The 24,759-nt window shown below is 42.2% G+C and overlaps 1 protein-coding gene across 1 annotated transcript; it reads left to right on the forward strand.

The window, feature by feature from the left end:
* The first annotated feature begins 1,259 nt into the window (after positions 1-1,259).
* On the forward strand, positions 1,260-24,680 carry phb1 (prohibitin 1). Its single transcript, XM_043675194.2, has 6 exons — positions 1,260-1,438; positions 7,532-7,693; positions 7,870-8,012; positions 11,634-11,750; positions 16,803-16,898; positions 23,808-24,680. Exons 1-6 carry the CDS (start codon positions 1,351-1,353, stop codon positions 24,021-24,023), a joined length of 822 nt encoding a protein of 273 aa, XP_043531129.1. The 5' UTR covers positions 1,260-1,350; the 3' UTR covers positions 24,024-24,680.
* Positions 24,681-24,759: the final 79 nt, after the last annotated feature.

The raw sequence follows: 24,759 nt of genomic DNA on the forward strand, positions 1-24,759 counted from the left end.
ATTTAAAAGGTCTCTGGATAGATACATGAGTAGGAAGTGTTTACAGGAATATGGGTGAAATGCTGTCTTTTGGGACTAGATCAGTTTAAAATATCTGGTGGACATGGAAGAGTTGGACTGTAGAGTCTGTCCCTGTGCTGTCTAACTCTAAGACTTGGCCAATTATATATTTTGTCTATATTAGGTTTAAAATATGAAGATCCATCAACCAGGTTTCTTTAATAAACAACAAAATTATTGATCTATTGTGAAACAAGACTTATTTGGCAAAGATGTAAAGATAACTATTCCACACTGTTTGCAATATCCCACATTATCTTCATTACCACATTACCCTGTTCTAAGTAACCTGAAGCTCACACTTGCACTCACAGCAAGAGATATTTTCCCTGCAGTGACCACTTTCAGGGAAAAACATTTTGGACCAGTAATAGTCTTGAAAACAAAAAAAGATAAAGTGGGACATCTTCAGATAGCTGTCAGTCTTGCATTCTGCCATGTGTTACCAAGCAAAGGGCAGTTGCCTCCAGGATACTTGCAACCCACAGCTTGTTCCGAAACACAGTATCCATAAGTCTTCCAGTCATTCCTAAAAAGTACAATCCCATTCACAATGAATTCACAACAAATTTATTTCTGGAACAGGAAAACTAATCTAGGAACTCCTTCCCTTCAGACTGGTCACCAACTGCTCCAAACAAAATCCAAAGCACAAACTGGGGGTGTACAAAGTTAAAAAATCACACAATACCAGGTTATAGTCCAACAGCGACACAATCACCTGATGAAGGAGCGTCGCTCCGAAAGCTAGGCTGTTTCCAATTAAACCTGTTGGACTCTGTCTCCATACATATTACCAAACCTGCACTTTCTGTTTTTATACCAATGTGAAATGTGTGTGTCCCTTTCTACCAGGACTGCTCCCAGTTTCCATCATTTTTCAACAATGCGCACTAGCTACAATTTATGAAAATATTTCATTACAAAAAAAGGTCAATGTAACCATTTAACACTGCGAAACGATACATTTTGAAGCTCAACTCCATTGCATTGAGGGTGAGGTCCACGTGGATCAGCCGGAGCGCGACGCACACTGGGAGTTGTAGTGTCCCGCTCCATTTCAGACCAACCGCTTCCGGGATAGAGGACTACATCGCCCATAATGCATCATCACGCATTCACCAGCCAATGGTGTGCGGTTTTACTGCGGGAGTGAACGGGGCACTGAGCATGCGTAGCTGCCCCGTGGAGGTGACCGTGCGGCCTGGTTGACGGCGGCTGTTTGATTCTGTCCTTCAGGCCCGGCGATCAGTGCAACCCCTCCGCCCTTCACCTTCCCCCACGTTGGAAATGGCCACGAAAGTGTTGGAAACCATTGGCAAGTTTGGCCTCGGTCTGGCCGTTGTTGGAGGAGTCGTCAACTCGGCGCTTTATAACGGTGAGCCTCCCCTCCCCCACACCCCCCCCCCCACAACCCCCCACCCCCCCCCACACACACACCCCACACCCCCCCCACACACACACCCCACACCCCCCCCACACACACACACCACACCCCCCCCCACACCCCCCCCACACACACACCCCACACACCCCCCCACACACACACCCCACACACCCCCCCACACACACACCCCACCCCCCCCCACACACACACCCCACCCCCCCCCACACACAGACACCTCACCCCCCCACACACACACACACACATACCCACCCCCCCACACACATACCCACCCCCCCCACACACACATACCCACCCCCCCCACACACACATACCCACCCCCCCCACACACACACCCCACCCCCCCCACACACCCCTCCCCCCACGCACTACACCGCCCCCCCCATACACGCACCCCACCGCCCTCCCACACACCCCACCGCCCTCCCACACACCCCACTGCCCCCACACACACACACCCCACACACGCCCCACACCCAACACACACCCCCCCCACACACGCCCCACACCCAACACACACCCCCCCACACACACACCCCCCCACACACACACCCCCCCACACACACACCCCCCCACACACACACACACCCCACACACACACACCCCACACACACACACCCCACACACACACACCCCACACACACACACACACCCCACACACACACACACCCCCCCCACACACACACCCCCCCACCCCCCCCCACACACACACCCCCCCCACACACCCCCCCACACACACACCCCACACACACACACACCCCCCCCACCCCCCCACACACACCCCCCCCCCCACACACACACACCCCCCCCCCCCCCCCCACACACACACCCCCCCCCCCCACACACACACCCCCACACACACACACCCCCACACACACCCCTACTTCTGCCTGATGGGCCAGTTGTAGGAGAGCATTACCAGTTTTGGAGGGATCTTTGATGATGGTGATGGCAGCCTTTCTGTGGCAATGAGAATGTAAATGGAGTCCATGGATGGGAGGTTGGCTTCTGTGATGGTTTGGGCTGTGCTCACATTCTACTTTAGTTTCTTACAGTCCTAGGCAAAGCAGTTGCCATACCAGGCCATCATACACCTGGAGTATATGCTTTCTGTAATGCATCTGTAGAAGTTGGTGAGGGACTTTATGGACATGCTGAATTTCCTAAGCTGCCTGAGGAAGAGGAGGTGTTGTTGTGCCTCTTTGGGCTTCTGATAGGATGAAAGGAAAGAGCAGTTTAGAACTTGCCATCTTTGCATTGAAAACATCTGGGTCTGGTGATAAACCTTTTGGCTGGGACTGGAAGTTGTATTACAAACCAAACAAACACTCAAGCAATTATAAAAGATAAATTGTGGAATAAGTAAAGGTAAAACCTTTTTGATAGTTATATCATCACAAAGGCCTGTTACATACAGTAACTAAACCAAATGTGCTCTTTTCCACACCACATTGACTGAATGTGAATCATGCAGTTCATCACCACTGTTTATGATGCCATCAAAGTCTAGTAGCACACTTTTTCTCTCCCTGCAATGCTACCTCACCAACTGAGTAGTTCCAACATATTGCATTTTTATTTCGAATTTCCAGCAACTGTGGTATCTTCGCTACTTTACTGTGATCCACATTCTGATGCTGCAAGAACCACCATGAGAAAAGGAGTAAAGAAAAAAGAATATGTGCAGAGAACAGAAGGCATTTCTCACTGCATTTTTGTGGGATGTATTCTTTCTCTATCTCTGTCCTAAAACTGAGATTTAATATCCTCCCATTTCATTTTAAATGAACTGTTTTCAAGTGCATCTATGATCTGACCTACACCTCTTTTCTTATCGATTTTCTCAAAATGCAACCCCAAACTAAAATCTCTCATTCTTCATAGAGGGGGTCAGTTAGCTCAGTTGGCTGTTCAGATGGCGAGTGATGTAAAGACCGAAAGTTCCAATCCTGTACCAGCTAAGGTCGCCATGAGGTTCCTACCTTCTCAACCTTACTACTCACCTTAGGTGTGGTGACTGTCAGATTAAACATGCCTCTAGTCGCTTGTCTCTATTGATTGAGCAGTCCCAAGGGTCTCTGGGGCAATGGCTACTTGACCTATAACATTCATCATCCTTCTAAAAATTTAAAATGCAGCTGTACTTCTGACAGCAATGGAAAATGCTTTTTCAACCCATTTTCAGAAGTGAATAAACAATGAATCATTGAAATACCCATCTCCAAATATTAAGGTGAGATTGTTTATCTGAAGGTCTCCATGAACAATGTTGTATTTCAATCCTTTTCCATGAGAATGATAAATAAAGTTTTTAATTGGGTTTACAAATCTGCTACCCCCTGTCAAGGACCTTAAAACTGTACTCTCTGGTTATTGGTCCTCCTGAAACCAAACTAAATTTTTTTTTATCAAAAAAAATGTTCTTGTTTTTGAGTGGCTCCATTAAATATACACTGAACTTCCCTCTGCTTTCAGGAGGACAGCCCCAGCTTTTCTTAGTTTTCTATTAAATTGAAGTTCTACATTCCTGGTATCATGAATGTGGTTGTAGGCAGTTATAATGTGATACTATAGCAGGACATATGCTGAGATGCAATTTGTTTTAATATATTTGTAGTACAGAATTAAGTAAAGGCACGCTCTAGTGCATTATTATATCAATAAGATCTGAAGGCAAGACCAAGGTTCAAATCCTGAATAGCCACCACCATAGCACCAAACCTCAGTAAGAATCTAACCTTCCAATGAGTAAAAAGGAAATTTAACAAATAATTTTAAATGTACACTTGTAATATACTCGTACTGCTACATGTGCGCACCCACTCCCTTTTAAGCATGGTTTCACGCTGTAAGATCTTTGATTGCTGGTCAACTCCAGCTTACTTTGGAAAATATGAGAAGATTGTTATGTCCATTGAACAGCTGTTTTTCTTTCCCCTTTAAGCATACAAGCTTCAAATTAACTCTTGCTGGACCATGTCTAGTGAATTGCATATGTGTGGATAAATTTAAGGTTATTTGTATTATTGTGGCCTTAATTCCCAGGAAAGGCTATAAAATACATGGCACCTACCTGCTTGAATTTCACTTCCAGTCTTTCAGGCAGATTTTGCAAGAATGGCTAAAGCTGTGTCTCAGAATTGTCTTGCATTAATTTACTCTTTGGTCTTCTGTATTGTGTTCTCATTGCTAAAGTTGCTGCATGGTAGTCCCCTTTTTCAGCCAATGCTGGAGGTTTTTGTTGCATAATCTGCTATTGATTCAGACGTTACAGCTGAAAAGGTCATTTCTTTCCTAATATAAACTTAAAGTTTAGTTAATGACAAACTCTTAAACTGTATCTAAACTAGCTGATTGTATAATTATTTTTAAAGTACCAGTCCCATTTATAGGGTTATTGGTGTGCATTGTCACCAGAATTTGTTTCCCTTCACCCTGTCATGAGGTCTTACTCCTTAATGCAGTTGTAATGAGGTAACTGAGGCCAAGTGACACCCTCATGGTGCTTGTGGCATAGTGGTATTGTTAGAGTGTTAGATCCAGGCGATTGAGAAGTTCGAAGATTCTGTTTGCTTTTCAGTATAACTATTATTTTACTCCTATTAAGTATTTTTTTTAGAATGCTGCCTTTAACCCCCCCCCCCCCCCCTCCTGCAAGCAGCTCTAAGGTTTCTGCAAACAGTTTGCTGCTGTTGTTCTCCTAGTGTGGATATGTATTGAACCATAGGATCTGAACGGAAGGGAAGCCCACTAGCTTTGTTTTCTACCTGGTAGGCTGCATAATGGAGGCAAGCCCTCAGTTCAGTATGTGCTCCATTGGCTAATGCTCTGTGCTGGGAGAAAACGTTAAACAGGCTGGCCTCCTTTAAAATTGGGCCTCATCCCACTAAAATCCTTTCTCATACAGTAATGCCTTTACTGTAGTGTTATATGGCAAGTCACTCCTCACTGCCCTGATTATAGGGAAAGGAGTATATGCCTGGTACTTTCACAAGGTGAACCCCAATCTGATGAAGCAGTCACGTAGGTTGAATTAAATCTGCATGTCGTTTCCAGGCTTTTATAATGAATAACTGGCATAATGGTGAGCATTTTAATTTGCATTCATATTAACTGTACATAAATACAGTGGTTACGAGAGCAGGTCAGAGGTTGAGTATTCTAACTCTTCAAAATCTTTCCACCATTTGTAAGACCTGTATTGGGAATATAATGGGATGCTATCCACTTGCTTGGATGAGTGCAACTGCCAAAAGCATTTGAGTTCAAGACCATCTAGGCCAAGCAGCCCACTTGCTTAGCATCATAAGTATTTGTTCCCACCACCACTAACTTTATGGTGTATTTGTAAGGTACGCTACAGAAATTTTTGAAGGTTGCTTTGAGAGCACTTTTCCAAGCTTGCAACCCCTGCTACCTCGAAGGATTAGGGTGCAGTCTCATTTTGCACACCACGTCCTCCAATATCACGTCCAATTTTCTTTGCATCCTGTCTTGGAATCATAATGGCTGTTCCTTCAATGTTATCGTGTTTAAATTCTTGAATACATAAGTAGGTGTAGATACACCACACAGCAGTTCAAAGTTGTTCATCTTACTTAAAGGTACCGGGGGATGATGTTGAGATAGTGTTCAAATAACGACTGAAATTGGTGAGAGGCAAAAATAGCCTTTATTCAGCAACCGCAAGTAGCACAAGTTCAAGGTGGCAATAGAATCCCGAAATACAGTTTTTACAATAGCCTACTTATACACAGTTCTTACATATATTAAAATTCCATTACTCTGGTGTTACATTGTTTTATCTATAGTACACAAAGGTTTGAGGGGCTTCTTGCCTGGGCTACAGGAGATATGTCAAAACATGTGCTAAGTATTGGCTGCTACTCCTGATAGGGTTAAGAGTCTGTCCGGTTTGCTTACATAATTTAAGAGGTGTTAGTCCTTTTGTCTTAAGTTATGATTTGAGGGTGCCAGTATTGGACTGGGGTGCACAAAGTTAAAAATCATACAACACCAGGTTATAGTGCAACAGGTTTATTTGGAAGCACTAGCTTTCGAGGTGTTCCAACAGGTTTATTTGGAAGCACTAGCTTTATTCCAAGAAATTAAGTTCTTTTAAGTTAGTAAATGTTAGTAAAAAATGCTAGGCCTCGATGCTGTAAATAAGTAGAAATTGTATCTGCACTTAATAAAAGAATAAAGGATGTTAAACTGATTACAGCGGCTGGGTTGTGAGATTTGTTTGTTATTTGCGGGTGTGAGTTTCTTTCTTTAATGCATTTTCACTTGAGCTGTTTTGACAGATTCTTAAAGGGATAACGGCCCAGTTAAAAGGTATTTAACAAGTACATACTAACTGGGGAACTGTTTGGTGTCCTGTGATCAGCATAAATGTGTGTCTAATCAGAAACAAACCCTGAGACAGGGAGAGGGAGCAAGGAAAAAGGAAATTTCAGAAAACTCCGAGCCCCAGAGGAGAGGCATTGAATCAATTATCCGAACAAAATACTGCCCGTCCATCTCATTCGGATCATCGAGGTTCCACTGTAATGGGTTGGAAAGGGTTGTTTTAAATTTGGTCTATCTTAGGATAGTAAAATACACTACAGAACTGCTGAAACCATGTTATAGTAAATAATGGGTTAGTAAAGGGTTATGAATGAGGAAACAGGAACCCAGTATTAATGAATATAATGAGCTAGTGAGTGAGTTAATAAGGATGACCTATAAACACAATATCGCACAGATGGACATTAGATGCAGACATTACAGGAAATGCTCCTGGCCCATGAATACAGTGAGGCAAACATTGGCCTCTTATAGGAGCAGTAGAAAAAGGGGGGAATTAGTGGAAAGTGATGAGGTACAGAATTGTCTGGCTGATATTATAAATTTCCTTTCAAGGTAATTGCTGGTGGTCACTTGTTTTCCATTGGTTTGTGAATAAACCTGCCTTTTAATAAGCATTTAATTCCTAATGATTAACTGCTACTAAATGACTCCACAGATTAATCATCAATACATATAATGCTGGTATAGTAACACCCAATTTTATTTCGCTAGTTGATGCTGGACACAGAGCAGTGATATTTGATCGATTTCGTGGTGTTCAAGATGTTGTTTCTGGAGAAGGCACGCACTTTCTAATTCCATGGGTACAGAGACCAATTATCTTTGATTGTCGATCACGACCACGAAACGTTCCCGTCATCACAGGTAGCAAAGGTGAGTTCATAAAGAGAAGTGGTTTGGTGTCCGTGTAATAAAGGTAAACCTGCGACGCTCCACGAATAAACTTGAAATGCTGTGTGCTAAGGAAAGTTTTCTACTTTTATGTATTTTAAGAAGTATCCACTGAAACTTTGCATAAAAATCAGACACTGAACTTCATTGTTTTACAGATTTACAGAATGTAAACATCACACTGCGTATCCTATTCAGGCCAGTGACCGACCAACTACCGAGGATTTATACCAGCATAGGTGAAGATTACGATGAGAGAGTACTGCCATCCATCACAACAGAAATTCTGAAGTCTGTCGTTGTAAGTGTCACACAGTTATGTAGGAGTGGATTCTGGATGAATACTAGAGCTAAAAATACTTTTACTCTTAGTACATTGACCAGCACTTGTCTGGACTCATCTACATGTGCATATTTTCCAGCACCAATCAAATGCATCTGGCCTGCCTTGCAACCATATTTCTGCTATTTACTTCACTATTTACTTGCAATTTAGTGAGGATTAAATTTGGCCAGTTGTTGATATTTGTGTGTAACATTCTAATTCACTACGATTTTTGTGAAGACTTGTAGCTCAGGTTGTGGTTCAGGTTGTAATTTTGCTCGCTGAGCTGGAAGATTTGTTTTCAGGCGTTTCATCACCATGCTAGTGACATCATCAGTGAGCCTCCATTGAAAACTCGTGTCCTGTCCGCTTGCTACTTGTGTTGTGGACTGTTGTGGTATGTGATCTCACTTCTGGTTCTTTTTCTGAGAGGTTAATAAATGGGGTCCAAATCGAAGCATTTGTTGACAGAGTTCTCCGGTTTGAATGCCAGGCCTCTAGGAATTCCTGTGCATGTCTTTGTTCTAGCCTGTCCCAAGATAGATGTATTGTCTGAGTCAAACTGGTGTCCCTCGTTGCCTGTGAGTAAGGATACTAGTGATAGTTGGTCATGTCTTTTGGTGGCTAGCTGGTGATTATGTATCCTGGTGGCCAGATTCCTGCCTGTCTGTCCAATGTAGTGTTTGTTGCAGTCTTTACAGGGTATTTTGTATATGAAGTTCGTTCCACTGGTTGGCTCAGGGTTCTGTAGATTCATCAAGAGCTGTTTCAGTGTGTTGGTAGGTTTGTGGGCTACCATGATGCCAAGGGGCTGGAGTAGTCTGGTCTTTAATGTATGGTAATGCAGCTAGAGTCTCTAGGCGGGTTGTGTCGTCTTGTTTAGGTTTGTTGTAGAATCGGCAGACTGTGCTTATCAGGTATGCATTGTTCTTGAAAATGTTGTATAGGTGTTTTCTTTGGCATATCAGAGTGTCTGGGTGTCGCAGTGTGTTATGGCTCATTTAAATAATGTCCTAATGCAGCTCTGTTTGAGTGTGTTGGGATGATTGTTCCTGTAGTTGAGTATCTGGTCTGCGTATGTCGCTTTTCTGTAGATGCTGTCTTGCAGCTTTTCATTGGCTTTTGTTCTACTGTGACACCTGGGGGGGCGGGGGGGGAGTCTGTTGTTCTCTTCCTCTTTAGTGGACCTTGTACCAGTAAGAATGTTGTTTGTGTTTGTGGTTTTCTTCTAATTTGTTCCATTTCATGATGACGAAGGTGTGATCCACATAGCGCATCCATAGCTTGGGCTGGATGCTGGGAAGGGCTGTTCGTTAAAGTCTCTGCATAACTGCTCCTGCCAAGAATCCTGATAACGGTGATCCCATGGATGTCCTGTTGATTTATTTGTAGGTCTTGTCGTTGAAGGTGAAGTGGGTTGCGAGACACAGGTTTACTGGTTTGCGGATGCTGTCCTTGCTGATGGAGTTGGTGCTGTCTGGTGTTTATGTCCTTAGTTTGTCTAGTGGTGAAGCCGAATTTTTGTTTTGATGTGAATAGGGAAATCACATCAAAGGAGACCATGACTGCGTCATCCTAAACCTTTATGTCTTTAATGTTCACAAATTCCTAGGTTCATTGGATGGAGTGGCGTGAGTCTTCTACTAGGTATTTCAGTTTACAATGAAGTTCCTTTGCTAGTCTGTATGTTGGTGTGCCGGGAAGTGAGACTATGGGTCTGAGATAGGTATAAGGTTCACAAAAGAGAACAACAACAGACTCTCCTTCCTAGATGTCACGGTAGAATAAAAAGCCAACGGAGAGCTGCAGGCCAGCATCTATAGGAAAGCGGCACACGCAGACCAGATACTCAACTACATGAACAATCATCCCAACATACTCAAACGAAGCCACAACAGGACGTTATTTAAACAAGCCGCAACATGCTGCAGCACCCGGGAACTACGAGCAGCAGAAGAAAAATACCTAATACAACATATTCAAGAACAATGGCTATCTGATAAGCACAGTCCGCTAATTCTTAAACAAACCTAAACAAGACGTCACAACATGCCCAGAGACTGCAGCCACACTACCATACCTTAAAGACACCTCTGAGATGACAACCAGACTATTCCAGCTCCTTAGCATCGTGGTAGCCCACAAACCTATGTACAAACTGAAACAGCTCTTAATGAATCTAAAGGACCCTACCAACAACCAGCAGAATGAATGTCATATACAAAATACCCTGCAAGTACTGTAACAAACACTACATCTGACAGACAGACAGGAAACTAACCACCAGGGTACATGATCACCAACTAGCCACCAAAAGACGTGACCGATTATCACTAGCATCCGTATAGACAACGAGGGACACCAGTTCGACTGGGACAATACATCTATCCTGGGACAAGCTAAACAAAGACACGCACGGGAATTCCTAGAGGCCTGGCATTCAGACCGGAACTCCTCCAACAAACATGTTGATTTGGACCCCATTGACCAACCTCTGAGAAAAGGGACCGTAAATTATATCACTCACCACAACAGACCACGACACATAAAGAGGAAGCGGGACAGAATACCAGCGCTTCACCGGAGGGTCACTGATATTGTTACCGAGCATGGTGATGATACGTTGGAGAGCAAATCTTCCAGCTCAGCAAGCAAACTTACAACCTGAGTTCTAATCCACTTTACAGGCAGGTTTATGCCCAAAATAGAATTGTCATTAAAAAAATTGCTTATATGTAATGCATTTGTATTTTTATGACTTGGGTTCTGTTTCAAGTAGATAAGGAGGGTTGTGAATTTTCTGTCTCATTGATTTGAATATTAACAAATCAGAATAAATCAGGCATGGATTCATAAGTGTGCAAGTGTGGATTATTATTTTCTTTGGTAATGCTGTCACCTCGAATGTTAACATTTAGCCTGGGTTTCCTTAATTTAAATTTTTAAAATTAAGCTTTTTAAATAACAAGGGGTAGAGATCCTCTCAATGCAGTAAATAGTTCATACAAAGGAATGTCACCGCCACCTGCAAGTTTTCCTTCCAAGCCACACTCCATGCTGACTTGGAAATATCTTTGTTCTATCAGTGTTGCTGGGTCATAACCGTGAAATTTCCTGATAGCATTGTGGGTGTACCTGCACCGAATTGGCTGCAGTTAAAGGAAACCGCTCACCATTACTTTCTCAACAGTAACGGGGGATAGGCAATAATTGGAGTCCGAGCAAGCAAAGGCCATATTCACTGAATTAAAAGAAATTTCTGAGCCTGATGTTTTGCAGACAAGTTATATAATATTGCAGTGGAGTAGATATTTGTATACAGACAGCTTAAAGTGTCGGAGTAATCCTTCACCATCTAAACAAAGTTTGTGTCTGTGTCTTGAATGTGACTACGCCCATTCACTTTCAAAATGGAGTTATAACATAATTTTTTGCCACATTGCTGCCCGGATTTGACTTAAACTTACTTGCATCCAATGTCATCATTTCACACTGTTTTAAACACTTGTGCTAATTTGAAGTGTAAATTATGCTGATTTTATCTAATTCTTTTCGTGAAGGAGTTGACTTGTTAATTAAGAATTGGATGTTTTCTAGGCCCGATTTGATGCTGGTGAACTCATCACACAGAGAGAGCTTGTGTCCAGACAGGTTAGCGAGGATCTGACTGAGAGAGCTTCCACTTTTGGACTCATCCTGGATGATGTGTCTCTGGTACTGACATTCAAATTTCTACCTTCTTTCTTTGCTGCCTTTGTTTTGTAGTAAACTGCTTTATTCTTGTAATTCAACATTAAAAAAGTATGTTTTCTTTAGGGGGAAATTTTGTGTAACTCTTGACAATATAAAACAACGATTCCCTTTAAATGACCCCATAATTATTGTTAGACAAATACTGCAGTACATTAGATACAGCAAACACCAATCAACAGCCAGTTAATTAAATGACTGGATGATCAGGTTTTGTTGACATTAGCTGACTTGAAAAATGTTGGAAGAACTCCTTGTTTGATGCCAATAGACCTTTAACTTCTAACTGACCAGACAAACAGCAGCTTTCGCTTAATGTCTGATCTGAAAGATGTCAGAATCCAAAGCTGCTGCAGTAAAGTGTCTACGATAGAAGTCTGCAGTGCTGAAGGGGGTCATTCATCCTATTGCAGCTTGTTGCTATGTTAAAGCAGTCCCAAGCATGCCCAGCTCACATTTCTGTCTTCATCTATTCATAATATTTATCCAGTTTTCCTTAAGATCATTAAAAATGTTTGTCTTTTCCCCCATAGCAAATCTCTAATGGGATGTATTCCATACTCCCACCACTGTCTACGTGAAAATGTTGCCCCTTGGGTCTTTTTTTATATCTTTCCCCTCTTACCCTAAACCTATGCCCTCTAGTTCTGGATTCCCCCATGCCAGGGAAGAGACTCTGTCTGTTTATCCTATACATGCCCCTCGTGATTTTCTAAACCGTTATAAGGTCACCCATCAGTCTCCGACATGCCAGGGAAAACAGTCCAGCCTATTCAACCTCTCCCAATAGCTCAAATCCTCCAACCCTGGCAACATCCTTGTAAATCGTTCTGAATCCTTTCAAGTTTCACAACATCTTTCCGATAGGAACGAGACCAGAATTGCATGCGATATTCCAACAGTGGCCTAACCAATGTCCTGTACAGCTGCAACATGACCTCCTAACTCCTCTACTCGATACTCTGACCAATAAAGGAAAGCATACCAAATGCCGCCTTCTATCCTATCTACCTGTGACTCCACTTTCAAGGGTATGAACCTGCACTCCAAGGTCTCTTTGTTCAGCAACACTCCCTAGGACCTTACCATTAAGTATATAACCTGCTAAGATTGCTTTCCCAAAATGCAGCACCTCTCATTTATCTAAATTGAACTCCATCTGCCACTTCTCAGCCCATTGGCCCATCTGATCAAGATCCTGTTGTAATCTGAGGTAACCTTCTTCGCTGTCTGCTACATCTCCAATTTTGATGTCATCTGCAAACTTACTAACTATAGCTCTTATGCTCACATCCAAATCATTTATAAAAGTGATGAAAAGTAGAGGACTCAGCACCGATCCTTGTGGCACTCCAGGATTACTGGTTACAGGCCTCCGGCTTGAAAAAAACTCTCCACCACCACCCTCTGTCTTTTACCTTTGAGCCAGTTCTGTATCCAAATGGCCAGTTCCCCCTGTATTCCATGAGATCTAACCTTGCTAACCAGTCTCTGTTGGGGAACCTTGTCAAACGCCTTACTGAAATCCATATAGATTACATCCATCACTCTGCCCTCATCAATCCTCTTTGTTATTTCTTCAAAAAAGCTCAATCAAGTTTGTGAGACATGATTTCCCACATGCAAAGCCATGTTGACTATCCCTAATCAGTCCTTGTCTTTCCAAATACATGTACATTCTGTCCCTCAGGATTCTCTCCAACAACTTGCCCACCACCAACGTCAGGCTCACTGGTCTATAGTTCCCTCGCTTGTCCTTACTACCCTCCTTAAAGAGTGGCACCACTTCGGCCAACCTCCAGTCTTCAAGCACCTCACCTGTGACTATCGATGATACAAATGTCTCAGCAAGGGAGCCAGCGATCACTTCCCTAGCATCCACAGAGGTCTAGGGTACACCTGATCAGGTCCTGGGGATTTATCCACCTTTGTGTTTCGAGGCATCCGGCACCACCTCTTCTGTAATATGGACATTTTTCAAGATGTCACCATCTATTTTCCTACATTCTACATCTTCCATGTCCTTTTCCACAGTAAATACTGATGCAAATACTTGTTTAGTACCTTCCCTATCTCCTGCGGCTTCACACAAAGGCCGCCTTGCTAATATTTGATGGGCTTTACTCTCTCCCTAGTTACTCTTTTATCTTTAATATATTTGTAAAAACCCTTTGGATTCTCCTTAACTCTATTTGCCAAAGCTACCTCATGTCCCATTTTTGCCCTCCTGATTTTCCTCTTAAGTATACTCCCACTGCCTTTATATTCTTCTCAGGATTCACTCTATCTATCCTGTCTATACCTGACATATGCTTCCATCTTTTTTTTAATCATAACCTCAATTTCTTTAGTCATCCAGCATTCCCTATACCTACCAGCCTTTCCTTTCATCCTAACAGGAATATACTGTCTCTGGACTCTTGCTCCTCATTTCTGAAGGCTTCCCATTTTCCAGCCGTCCCTGTGAACATTTGCGCCTAATCAGCTTTTGAAAGTTCTTGCCTAATACTATCAAAATTGTCTTTTCTCACTATTTTAAAACTAATAGAATTATGGCCGCTAGCCCCAAAGTGCTCCCTCACTGATACCTCAGTCACCTGCCCTGCCTTGCTTCCAAAAGTAGGTCAAGTTTTTCACCTCTAGTAGGTACATCCACATACTGAATCAAAAAAATTTCTTGTACACACTTAACAAATTCCTCTCCATCTAAACCCTTAACATTGTGGCAGTCCCAGATTATGTTTAGAAAGTTAAAATCTCAATGAACAATAGAAGTCAAGTTCAAGGTTTTTGAACTGTATAGAAGAGGCTACTGAAAATTTAATGTACATGAGGTATGCATTAAACATTGCCCTTTTTCTCATTGTTTTGCCTTATGGTGAGTTATTACTGCTCAAAATCTCATTGAGCATTAAGTAATTTGATTTAATGTTGTTTACTGCGGTACATTACTTGATCCAAATGGCACCATTTAGCACAGTCTCCAACACTCAGCCGTGAGGTCCCTCCCATGCTGCACTGCTGCCAAGGTCTTCACTGATGGCCCCCAACCTCAAGGCCACAGACTGCCTGCCAGATCTGCTTGTCTACCCCAGCCACGCTATGACTTCCACCACAGAACATCTATTCCTGAGAGCCTGCACGTGCCACCATTGCCCGCAGGACCCACCTGAAAGGTTGGTGGTCTTCACGCATCAACCCACCCTCCCCCCAAACCAAGATGGCAGCTAAAATGATGGGGCCTCTCCTGCAACTTCCAATCAGTGAAAAACACCTGAGCCACCATCTCCCTCTGGATCAGGGTGGGCCATGAGCCCGAGCATGACCGACATATTGATCTGGAGGAGAGGGAGGGAGGGAGGAAGGCCAAGGCCTGTCAGGATTCATAGCCCTCTCAGCAGTGACTGCAAGTGGTTCCAGTAAGCAGCAGGCAGGAGCCAGCAGTGGAGCCCCTACAGGCTGCCCATAGCCCAAGGAGCAAAGTCCAACTCGGCACAGACCCTGGAGAGAGCACTGCACCCTCCCTGCAATTCCAGAGGGGCCACTGCAGGAGGAATCGTTTTAAGAATGTTAGAGTTCTCTGTCCTGATTACAAGTTTATTTTATTTTAATTGTTATTTCATTTGTCATGTGGAATTTAACCATTTAAAATAGACATTGTACTGTTTCTAACCTTATAGGTATAACGTTTTAATTTTTAAATAAGAATTGTGCTGAAAGAGGCCCAATGGAACCTGACTCCAGGTTTGAATTTGATTTCTATGGGAGTCAACAGTTAGTTCTGATTTTTCAGAACCTCTGACATTTACAATAGATTCCCTACAGTGTGGAAACAGGCCCTTCGGCCCAACCAGTCCAGACCGACCCTCTGAAGAGTAACCCACCTAGACCCATTTCCCTCTGACTAATGCACCTAACTTTATGGGCAATTTAGCATAGCCAATTCACCTGACCTGCACATCTTTGGATTGTGGGAGGAAACCCACGCAGACAGTTGCCCTCGGCTGGAATCGAACCTGGGACCCTGGTGTTGTGAGGCAGCAGTGCTAACCACTGAGCCACCATGCCGCCCCAAAGTGGAGACATCCTGTCAGTGTTTTGTGTAGGTTGTTTCCCAGTAAACTGAAATACACAGAATAACACTTTATCTGGTCCCTGCTAATACAGGCTCAGTCTCATCAAGCACAGAACAATCAATCAGCCAGTGGGATTGTAAGAGGTTTTCACTGTGGTCCTTTCCCATATCATCATGATCGGCAACTCCAATTTAAAAACACTCAGCAATAATTTAATTTTGAAAAATTAACAGCATTTGAAAAGAATATTGGGCAGCTCGTGCACACTCAATGTTGTGATATGGATGGTGGTACACGTTGATTACTCATGGACAGTAATTCTCCTAAAATTAGTGGGATATGAGTGTAAATAATGCAACAGACTTGTGTCTGGAAGAACTGGTGAGAGTTACATCTGGAAGTTTGAATTGCTGTGTGTATTTTGATGTAACTGTCGTAGTGTATGTCTTATTAAGGGAGAGATTTGTCAGGGGCATTCTTGGACAGCATGTACTAAGTGCATTTACTATCTTGAGAATCTGATTATCAATAAGTTGGAAAATAATTTATCTACAGTGTTTTCCATGTTTCTCTCAAGCTTTTTAATTACAGATTCCATTGTCAAAGGGGATAAATCTGAAAGCAGGTTAGGTTCTGTCAGTGTCTTTATGCCACCCAAAACTCTTTGCTACAGTGAATTTAACAAAACAAGCATCTTGTTACCATTTGAGACCGTGAACTTGCACGATCTGCAAGAATTTATCGACTTCAAACTGCAGTACGGGAAATGCAGAAAACAAATCCTGCTTCCCTGTTCATTGATCAGTGACTTAAATTACAGCAGTCATGTATTTTAAACTGTAATGCCCCAGTCCTCGGGTGTGTATTATTTGAGTAGCCGGATGTATTTTTGATTATTCACTTAGTATCACTCATCTTGAAATGTATCTTTTTGTTTCAGACACATTTGACCTTTGGCAAAGAGTTCACGGAAGCTGTAGAGCTTAAGCAAGTTGCACAACAGGAAGCTGAGCGAGCCAGATTTGTTGTTGAAAAGGTTAGTGTAATTGCAGTAGGTTATATACTTGAGTGGTTGGCAAGCAAGATGACAATTTGTGACCTGATTTTTTTTTTAAATCTAGCATTTATATTGTTTAGTATTTAAGTAGGGTGCAGAGAATCACCAATGTCACTGAATTGTTACAGTGCAGAAGGTTGGCCATTTGGACTATCGTGTCTGCACCGGTGTTCTGAGCATTTTAACTTAGTGCCAATCTTCTGTCTTTTTCTGACATGTTGTTTATAAGTAAATAACCATTCTCTGTCCTCTTGAATGCTTTGATTGAACCTGCTACCACCATCATACTTCCAGACAGTGCATTCTGGACTGTCACCAATTTTTTCTCACCTCGCATTTGCAAAATATTTAAAACTGTCCCTCTAGTTCTTGATCCTTTAATGTGTGGAATAGGTTCTCCCTATCTACTCTCTCCGGGCTCCTCTCAATGATATAACCTATCAAATCTCCTAGCTTTCTGTCCAAAGAAAATAGTCCGAGTTTTCTTCATGAAATCCCTGGAACTCATAAACATCTTCACCCCATTGCATGCACATTCTTCCTATAATGTGGTGCCTAGAACTGAATACAGAGCTGAAGTCTAATCTGTATCTGAGACAAATTCTTCACACCTCCCTACTCTTGTATTGTATTGTATTTTCTTGTTAATGAAAACTAGAATATTGTATGCTTTATTTGTATTGCTACACCTTTAATGACTTCTGTATATCTTTACTTGAATATCTCTGTTTCTGCATATACTTTGGAATAGTGCCTTTTGTTTTTACAGTCTCTCCATGTTCTTTATTCCAAGTGTTAGCACCTCACACTTCTCAATTTCATCTGCAACGTGTCTACCCATTCCATCAGTTGTCAAGAGCCTTTCTAAGTTGGAGACTACCTTCCTTGTTGTTTACAATTTTCTCGGGTTGTGTAGTCTGCACATTTTGAAATTGTCTCATGCACACCAATACCTAATTGTTTATATGTATATGTCAGGAAAAGTAAATGTTCCAATGCCAGTCCCTGGGGAACTCCACAATAAACCAGTTTAGCAATCACGTTCCTACTTACTGTCATTTTCACTCACATCACCTATGCCTTTCCTTATTAATCTGTGGCACTGTATTGAATAATTGTTCTACAGGTTCCACCCCCTTGGTCAAAAGCGATTATGTTTGCCATTCTCTAGTGCTCTGGTGCCGCAGTCATGTCCTCCAATTTGTTGGTGGATTTGTTCTACAATTAATTGATTGTGTGGACAATCACCTGACTTGCATAGAAATGAGGTGAACACCTTTAACAGGTGGTTAAGGAATGAAACTTTGTACAAAAGCTCAAGTAGCTGTCCAGTCCCTTCAGGATGAAGCAGTTGAATGTTTTCTAAACAGCCACCTGTGCAAGTGCCAGGAACATTGCGTTGAGACGTTGAGTCTCTTCCAAAAGGCATGAGTGAAAAATCTGACTTGAATATGCCATTGTTTGTTGTGGACCCTTGGAATTGTCACATGTTAAGTCGCCTTTTATGGAAGCAACACCAGTACATGAGAGGTTGAAGGATAGATGAAGGAAGTCCTGACAATGCACAGGAGCAGAGAGAAGTTAGGAATTGTTTAAGACTCCTCAGAGAGGAGAACGAGACAGGCACATTCCAGACTACAGCGCTGTGGTTGTTGATGATACAGGTGCTTGTAGTAGAGGAAATACCATGCAATGAAGTAATGAATGCACAAGCTAGAATGAAAAATACCACAGAAGGATTTGTGAATGAAGATGATTTTTGACACCATGAGGATGGTGTTTGGGAATTATTTGAGTAGTTAGCCTAAGGCATTAGTTTACAACATGGGAAAAGAGGAAAGCTACATGAATTATAATAGGCAGTTTATAGAGCTTTGAAGCTAAACTGGAGTAGAGTGTGTGGTGCTGGAAAAGCACAGCATCCAAGAAGCAGGAGAATCAACGTTTCGGGTATAAGCCCTTCATCAGGATGCTGCCTGACCTGTGCTTTTCCAGCACTATACTCTCAACTCTGAGCGCTAGCATCTGCAATCCTCACTTTCTCCAAACTAATCTGGAGGTCAGACACAACACTGAGGTTGAACATTTTCTAGTTTGTGACAAGCCAAGTGAATTGAAGACTGATTTAAAATGTTTTTGTGGGAACTGAACAGAAATGGTTTTCATATTGTCATTGCAAAATGGAGGCATGTAATTAATCGAGCTTTTGTCCATGAATGAACCCATATTAGGTTTAAAGGATCTGGCCCTGGTATGAATGCTACACAATAACCTAGATACTATTCCACAGTGTGGCACACCTTGTATAGCAAATGGTTGTTCAACAGTATGTACTCTCACTGACACTGGATGGTTAGAATTCCTATGAGCTCAGACCGGTTTTAGGTGGTCGGTTCATCAGCAGACCTCCCAATGAATCTTTGGGGCAACTAACCAAACTCTGGTGCTTGTTGTAGCCATGGTTTGTTTGGGAGGTCTGTCTTTATACCTTTTCATTATATGACAGTGTGCCATATAATAGCTGTTAATGCTTGCCCATTTAATTGCTTTTTAATGTCATCCCTTCTCTGTTCAAAGACATTGCTGATATATTTTTCAGGCTGTTTATTTGAAAAAGGCAGAGGCAGTTGTCTGGAGTGTTTTGCCTAATACTGTTATCAATTTCCAATGCTACAGTGCAGGAGGTATTTTATAATCTCAAACAATAGGGCCACCATTCTCTCCCAGCTCTAGCACTATTAAAAAATTTTGTTTGCAGACTTTAGAAAATATATCTTGACCAAATGTCCCATCCTGTCTGAAAACAACAAATGCTGGAGATCACAGTGGGTCAGACAGCATCCGTGGAGAGTGAGCAAGCTAAAATTTTGAATCGAGGTGACTCTTCGTCAGAGCTCTGATGCTGAGTTCATCTAGACTCAGCGTTAGCTTGCTCTGTCTCCATGGATGCTGTCTGATTTGCTGTGATCTCCAGCTTTGATTGTTTTCAGTACAGATTTCAGCATTTGCAGTAATTTTCACCTTCCCATCTAACCTCCTTGTTCTCATACCCACAGCGCAGTTCTTCAGTCAGGGTGTTTCTCCATCAATTCCGCCTCCTGAGGCAAACTTACCACAGAGCGTTCTTCCATGGCCTGTTCATTGTCATTATCTAAAACAAAAGAGTAATTGTATAATTCAAAGTGGTTAATATAATGCAGGAGAGGGGAAGGCAGCGGCATAACAGTAATGCCACGAGGCTAATAAGTCAGAACCTCATGCACTGGAAGTACTCTAGATTTCATCGAATTGCAGTAGCAATTTAAGTGTTCACCTCATTTTTGTCCAATACAGTACAGTCACCTGATTATCCGCACAATCAATCAATTGTAGAACAAATCCACCAGCAAACTAGAGGGGCTATTTGTGGTGCCAGTGGACTGGTGTATTGAAACCTTCATAGTTTTTTTATTTTGAACAGTGTGAGAAAGATAAGCCCAGAACTTACAGATCAGTCAGTTTAACGTTGGGGAAACTTGTAGAAACAATTATTCACTACAGTGCCACACAGACGTAAGAGAAAAGTCTTGGGGCCAGTAGCAATGTGGTTAGCATTATAGCAGCTTCAATTCCATTCACTTCTCACATGCAACGTCCACCTGCAGTGTTTTGGATTTGGAATTGTTTTGAAAATTAGGTTTCTTTTACACATGTACAAATGCCAGTGTGCACTGAAAATCTTTACAACCCAAAAGTACAATGGTAATTCAGAATTTCAAATATTTTCCCATTGTTTTCTCAACTGTATTCCACTTGGAGTGGGAGGGCAAAGATCCAGTGGGCGTGGTCCATGTAGGTACCAGTGCAATAGATAAAACTAGGGCAGAGGTTCAGCTAAGGGAGTGTGAACAGCTCGGAGCTAAATTACAAAGAACCAACAAGGTGGTAATCTCTGGATTACTCCCTGAGCCACGAGCGAATTGGCACAGGATCAATAAAATTAGGAAGGTAAATGGGTGGCTCAAAGATTGGTGTGGGAGAAATGGTTTGAATTCATGGGACATTGGTGCCAGTACTGGGGAAGAAGGGACCTGTTCCGATGGGACGGTCTTCATCTGAACCGTGCTGGACCTAGAGTCCAAGTGAATCGTATAATTAGGACTGTAGACGGGTGGAGGGGGCTCAGTTATAGGGAAATCAGAAAACCCGAATTAAAGGAGGAGGTAAGAGTGCAGAACTCAGGAGAGGTTATTAAAATCTCTAACACAGACACAAATAGAACAGAGTGTATGGAAAGGGATAACAATCAAACTTCAAGCACCCTGGACAAACGAATGACAATGAGAAGAGAGACAGTTAATATAGGACTGAAGGTGTTATATCTGAATAAACGCAGAATAAAGAATAAGGTAAATGAGCTTGTGGCGCAGATTGAAATTGGCAGGTGTGACACAGTGGGCATCACGGAGACATGGCTGCAAGGGGATTAGACTTTGGTGCTGATATACATCCTAATGAAAAGATAGAGGGAGCGTATTTGAGGCAGGCTCTGCCTGCCTTGCTCCCCCTCTGTCTCAGGGCTTATTTCTGAGCGGACACACTTGTGTGTAAGGAACCTGCAGCATCGTGGAGGCCCCCCCCCCCAATTTCAGACCAATGGGATTGACACAGCGAGCACTTAGTTCGCTGCCCATTCAGAAGACTGGGCAGCAGCACACCACACACGAGCTCCCGCACAGAGAGTGGACATTGGGCAGCTGGGCAATGACGCTGGTGAGATAGTAGTGGGAAACAAGGAAATGACTGAGGAGCTGAATAATGTCTTTGAAGACATGAGTAATATCCCAAAAATTCTAGAGAGTGAGGGGGCAGAGCTGAGTATGGTGGCCAACTCCAAGGAAAAGGTGCGAGAACAATTGAATGGTCTGAAAGTAATTAAATTATCTGGACCAGATGGACTACACCTCAGAGTTCTAAGGGAGATAGCTGAAGGGATAGTGGAGGCGTTAGTGGTGATCTTTCAGGAATTATGAGAGTCAGGGAGCCTCCAAGAAGACTGCAAAATCACTGCTTGATATCCCTGTTTAAGAAGGGAGTAAGACAATACAGAAAATTACAAAACGATTAGACTAACCTTGGTCGTGGGTAACATCCTCGAACCCATTGTGAAGGATGAGATTTCTGAATACTTGGAAGTGTATAGTAAAAAAGGGCAAAGTCAGCATGGTTTCATCAAGGGGAGTTCATGCCTAACAAATCTGCTGGAATTCTTTGAGGAAGTAATGTGCAGGTTAGACCAAGGAGGGCCAATGGATGTTATCTACCTGGACTTCAAAAGCTTTCTTGACAAGGTGCCACATGGGAGGCTGCTGTGTAAGATAAGGGCCCATGGTGTTAGAGGCAATGTGCTAGCATGGATAGAAGCTTGGCTGTCTGGCAGAAAGTAGAGAGTGGGGATAAAAGGGTCCTTCTCAGGATGGCAGCCGTGACAAGTGGTGTTCTGCAAGGTTCTGTGTTGGGACCACAACTTTTCACTTTGTACATTAATGACCTAGATGTTGGAACTGAGGATATTTGAGCTAAGTTTGTAGACGATACAAAGATAGGTAGAGCGACAGGTAGCATTGTGGAGGCAGGGAGCCTGCAGAAGGATTTGGACATGTTAGGAGAGTGGGCAGATGGAGTACAACATGGGAAAGTGTGAGGTCATGCACTTTGGTAGGAAGAATAGAGATATGGACTATTTTCTAAATGGGGAGAAAATTCAGAAATTTGAAGTGCAAAGACTTAGGATTCTCTCAAGGTAAACCTGCATGTTGAGTCAGTAGTTAGGAAGCCAAATGCAATGAGCGCATTTATTTTGAGAGGACTTGAATATAAAAGCAAGGATGTACTTCTGAAGCAGTATAAGGCTCTGATCAGGCCACATTTGGAGTATTGTGCGCAGTTTTGGGCCCCATATCTCAGGAAGGATGTTACTGGCCCTGGAGCGGCTTCAGAGGAGGTTCATGAGAATGGTCCCAGGAATGAAAAGCTTAACATACGAGGAACATTTGAGGACTCTAGGTTTATGCTTGCTGGAGTTTAGAAGGATGAGGGGCAATCTAATTGAAACGAACACAATATTGATAGGCCTGGACAGAATAGATGTTGGGAAGATGTTTCCATTGGTAGGAGAGACTAGGACCTGAGGGCACAGCCTTAGAGTAAAGAGAAGACCCTTTAGAATGGAAATATGGAGAAACTTTCTTCTGCCAGAGAGTGGTGAATTTATGGAATTCATTGCCCCAGAAGGCTGTGAAGGCCAGGTCATTGAGTATATTTAAGACTGAGATCAATAGGTTCTTGAGTATTAAGGGATCAAGGGTTACAGGGAGAAAGCAAGAGAATGGGGTTGAGAAACTTATCAGTCATGATTGAATGATGGAGCAGACTCAATGGGCTGAATGGTCTAATTTCTATACCTCTTTCTTATGGTCTTTGTTGAAAACAGTAAGTTGTGTTGCAGACTGGTTCTGTGTGGGCTCTGCTGGCTTAATGAAAAGCAGGGAAGTGAGTTCATTCTGCTTGTACTCTCAGTATTCACAGTTCAGAATGATTACAGGCATGCCTTCTAAAACTAAAATATTCATACATTTCATTTTAAATATCCTTTATTTACCAAAAATGATGAAGAGCAATGGGTTAATTTATAAAAACATCTGTAGCAATGTCTTAAATAATATCCTGAAAATTGCTGTTGCCCAACTATTGCAACTTTTTTCCAATCTGTTTGATATTTTAAAGGCAGTATTTTCATAGTGAGACTGGCACTTAACAATTAACGATTCCCTGTTTACCATCCCAAATATGCCTGCTCATACTGTAAAATCTATTTAATTAACACAACACTTGCATCTGGTTTGCTAGGCTGAGCAACAGAAAAAGGCAGCTGTGATTTCTGCTGAAGGAGACTCCAAAGCTGCCGAGCTGATAGCTAACTCTCTCTCAAAAGTTGGCGATGGCTTGATTGAACTAAGGCGGCTTGAAGCAGCAGAAGACATTGCCTTCCAACTCTCAAGATCCCGTAATGTAACCTATTTACCGTCTGGGCAGTCAACACTACTCCAGCTACCCACACATTAACAGAGAACTTTGTCATATTGTATTGTGTGTCCAAGATGGCTAACTTTTTTTCTATATACTTAATGTCCATTTCTCAATATAACCTTTCATACAGAAAATTCCATTGACAGATGAGGATTAGAAAGAATGATGTTAAGAAATATCAATCAATAATTGGTTCTACATTTGATTTTCTTTCTATTGTCTTTACTGAGTGCTGCACTTGGCTTTTTGCCAATTGTGGCTGATGTCGTTTATACTGTCGTCTGTAGTAATCCTCCTGGATAACAATAGAATTTGCTAGCTAATAGGCCACAAATAGCAGGAGATGACAAAATTCATTTTTAGTTAAATTACTGAAAACTTCTGCATTTCATCAGAATGTGGAGCAGATTGTTACTCAAATTCTGCAATTTACAGTGTGCAGTAAAAAAGACATGCATTTTGCGACAAAAGCATAATGTGCTGGAAATTTGGGATTAAAATCAGTGGAAGTGTGACTAATGTCGTGACTGCTGTTTCAATACAAAGCTGAAGAATGCTTCAGAGCCTTATTATGTTTCTGTATCCATTCTGTACTTTGCATAGCCAGTGTGTAAAGGTATATTTAATGATTTGTAATGGATACACAAATTTTAATTTCTTTTTAAATCAAAATAAATGCACTGATGCCACTGATTTTTTTTTTGTGTTGTAGTCATTCATTTTGAACTGCAACTGATGTGTTTTGTTACATATGCTGACTTGCCTAGATGGC

This window comes from Chiloscyllium plagiosum, unplaced genomic scaffold (genome assembly GCF_037043375.1).
Source record: "Chiloscyllium plagiosum isolate Xiang-an unplaced genomic scaffold, Cpla_swu_hap1 HiC_scaffold_32, whole genome shotgun sequence".
Lineage (NCBI taxonomy): Eukaryota > Metazoa > Chordata > Chondrichthyes > Orectolobiformes > Hemiscylliidae > Chiloscyllium > Chiloscyllium plagiosum.

Coding starts and splice junctions, on each gene's coding strand:
- phb1 (XM_043675194.2), top strand. CDS start 1,351: ATGGCCACGAAAGTGTTGGAAACCATTGGCAAGTTTGGCCTCGGTCTG. Junction 8,013..11,633: donor AAATTCTGAAGTCTGTCGTT/GTAAGTGTCACA, acceptor GATGTTTTCTAG/GCCCGATTTGATGCTGGTGA. Junction 11,751..16,802: donor TCCTGGATGATGTGTCTCTG/GTACTGACATTC, acceptor TTTTTGTTTCAG/ACACATTTGACCTTTGGCAA.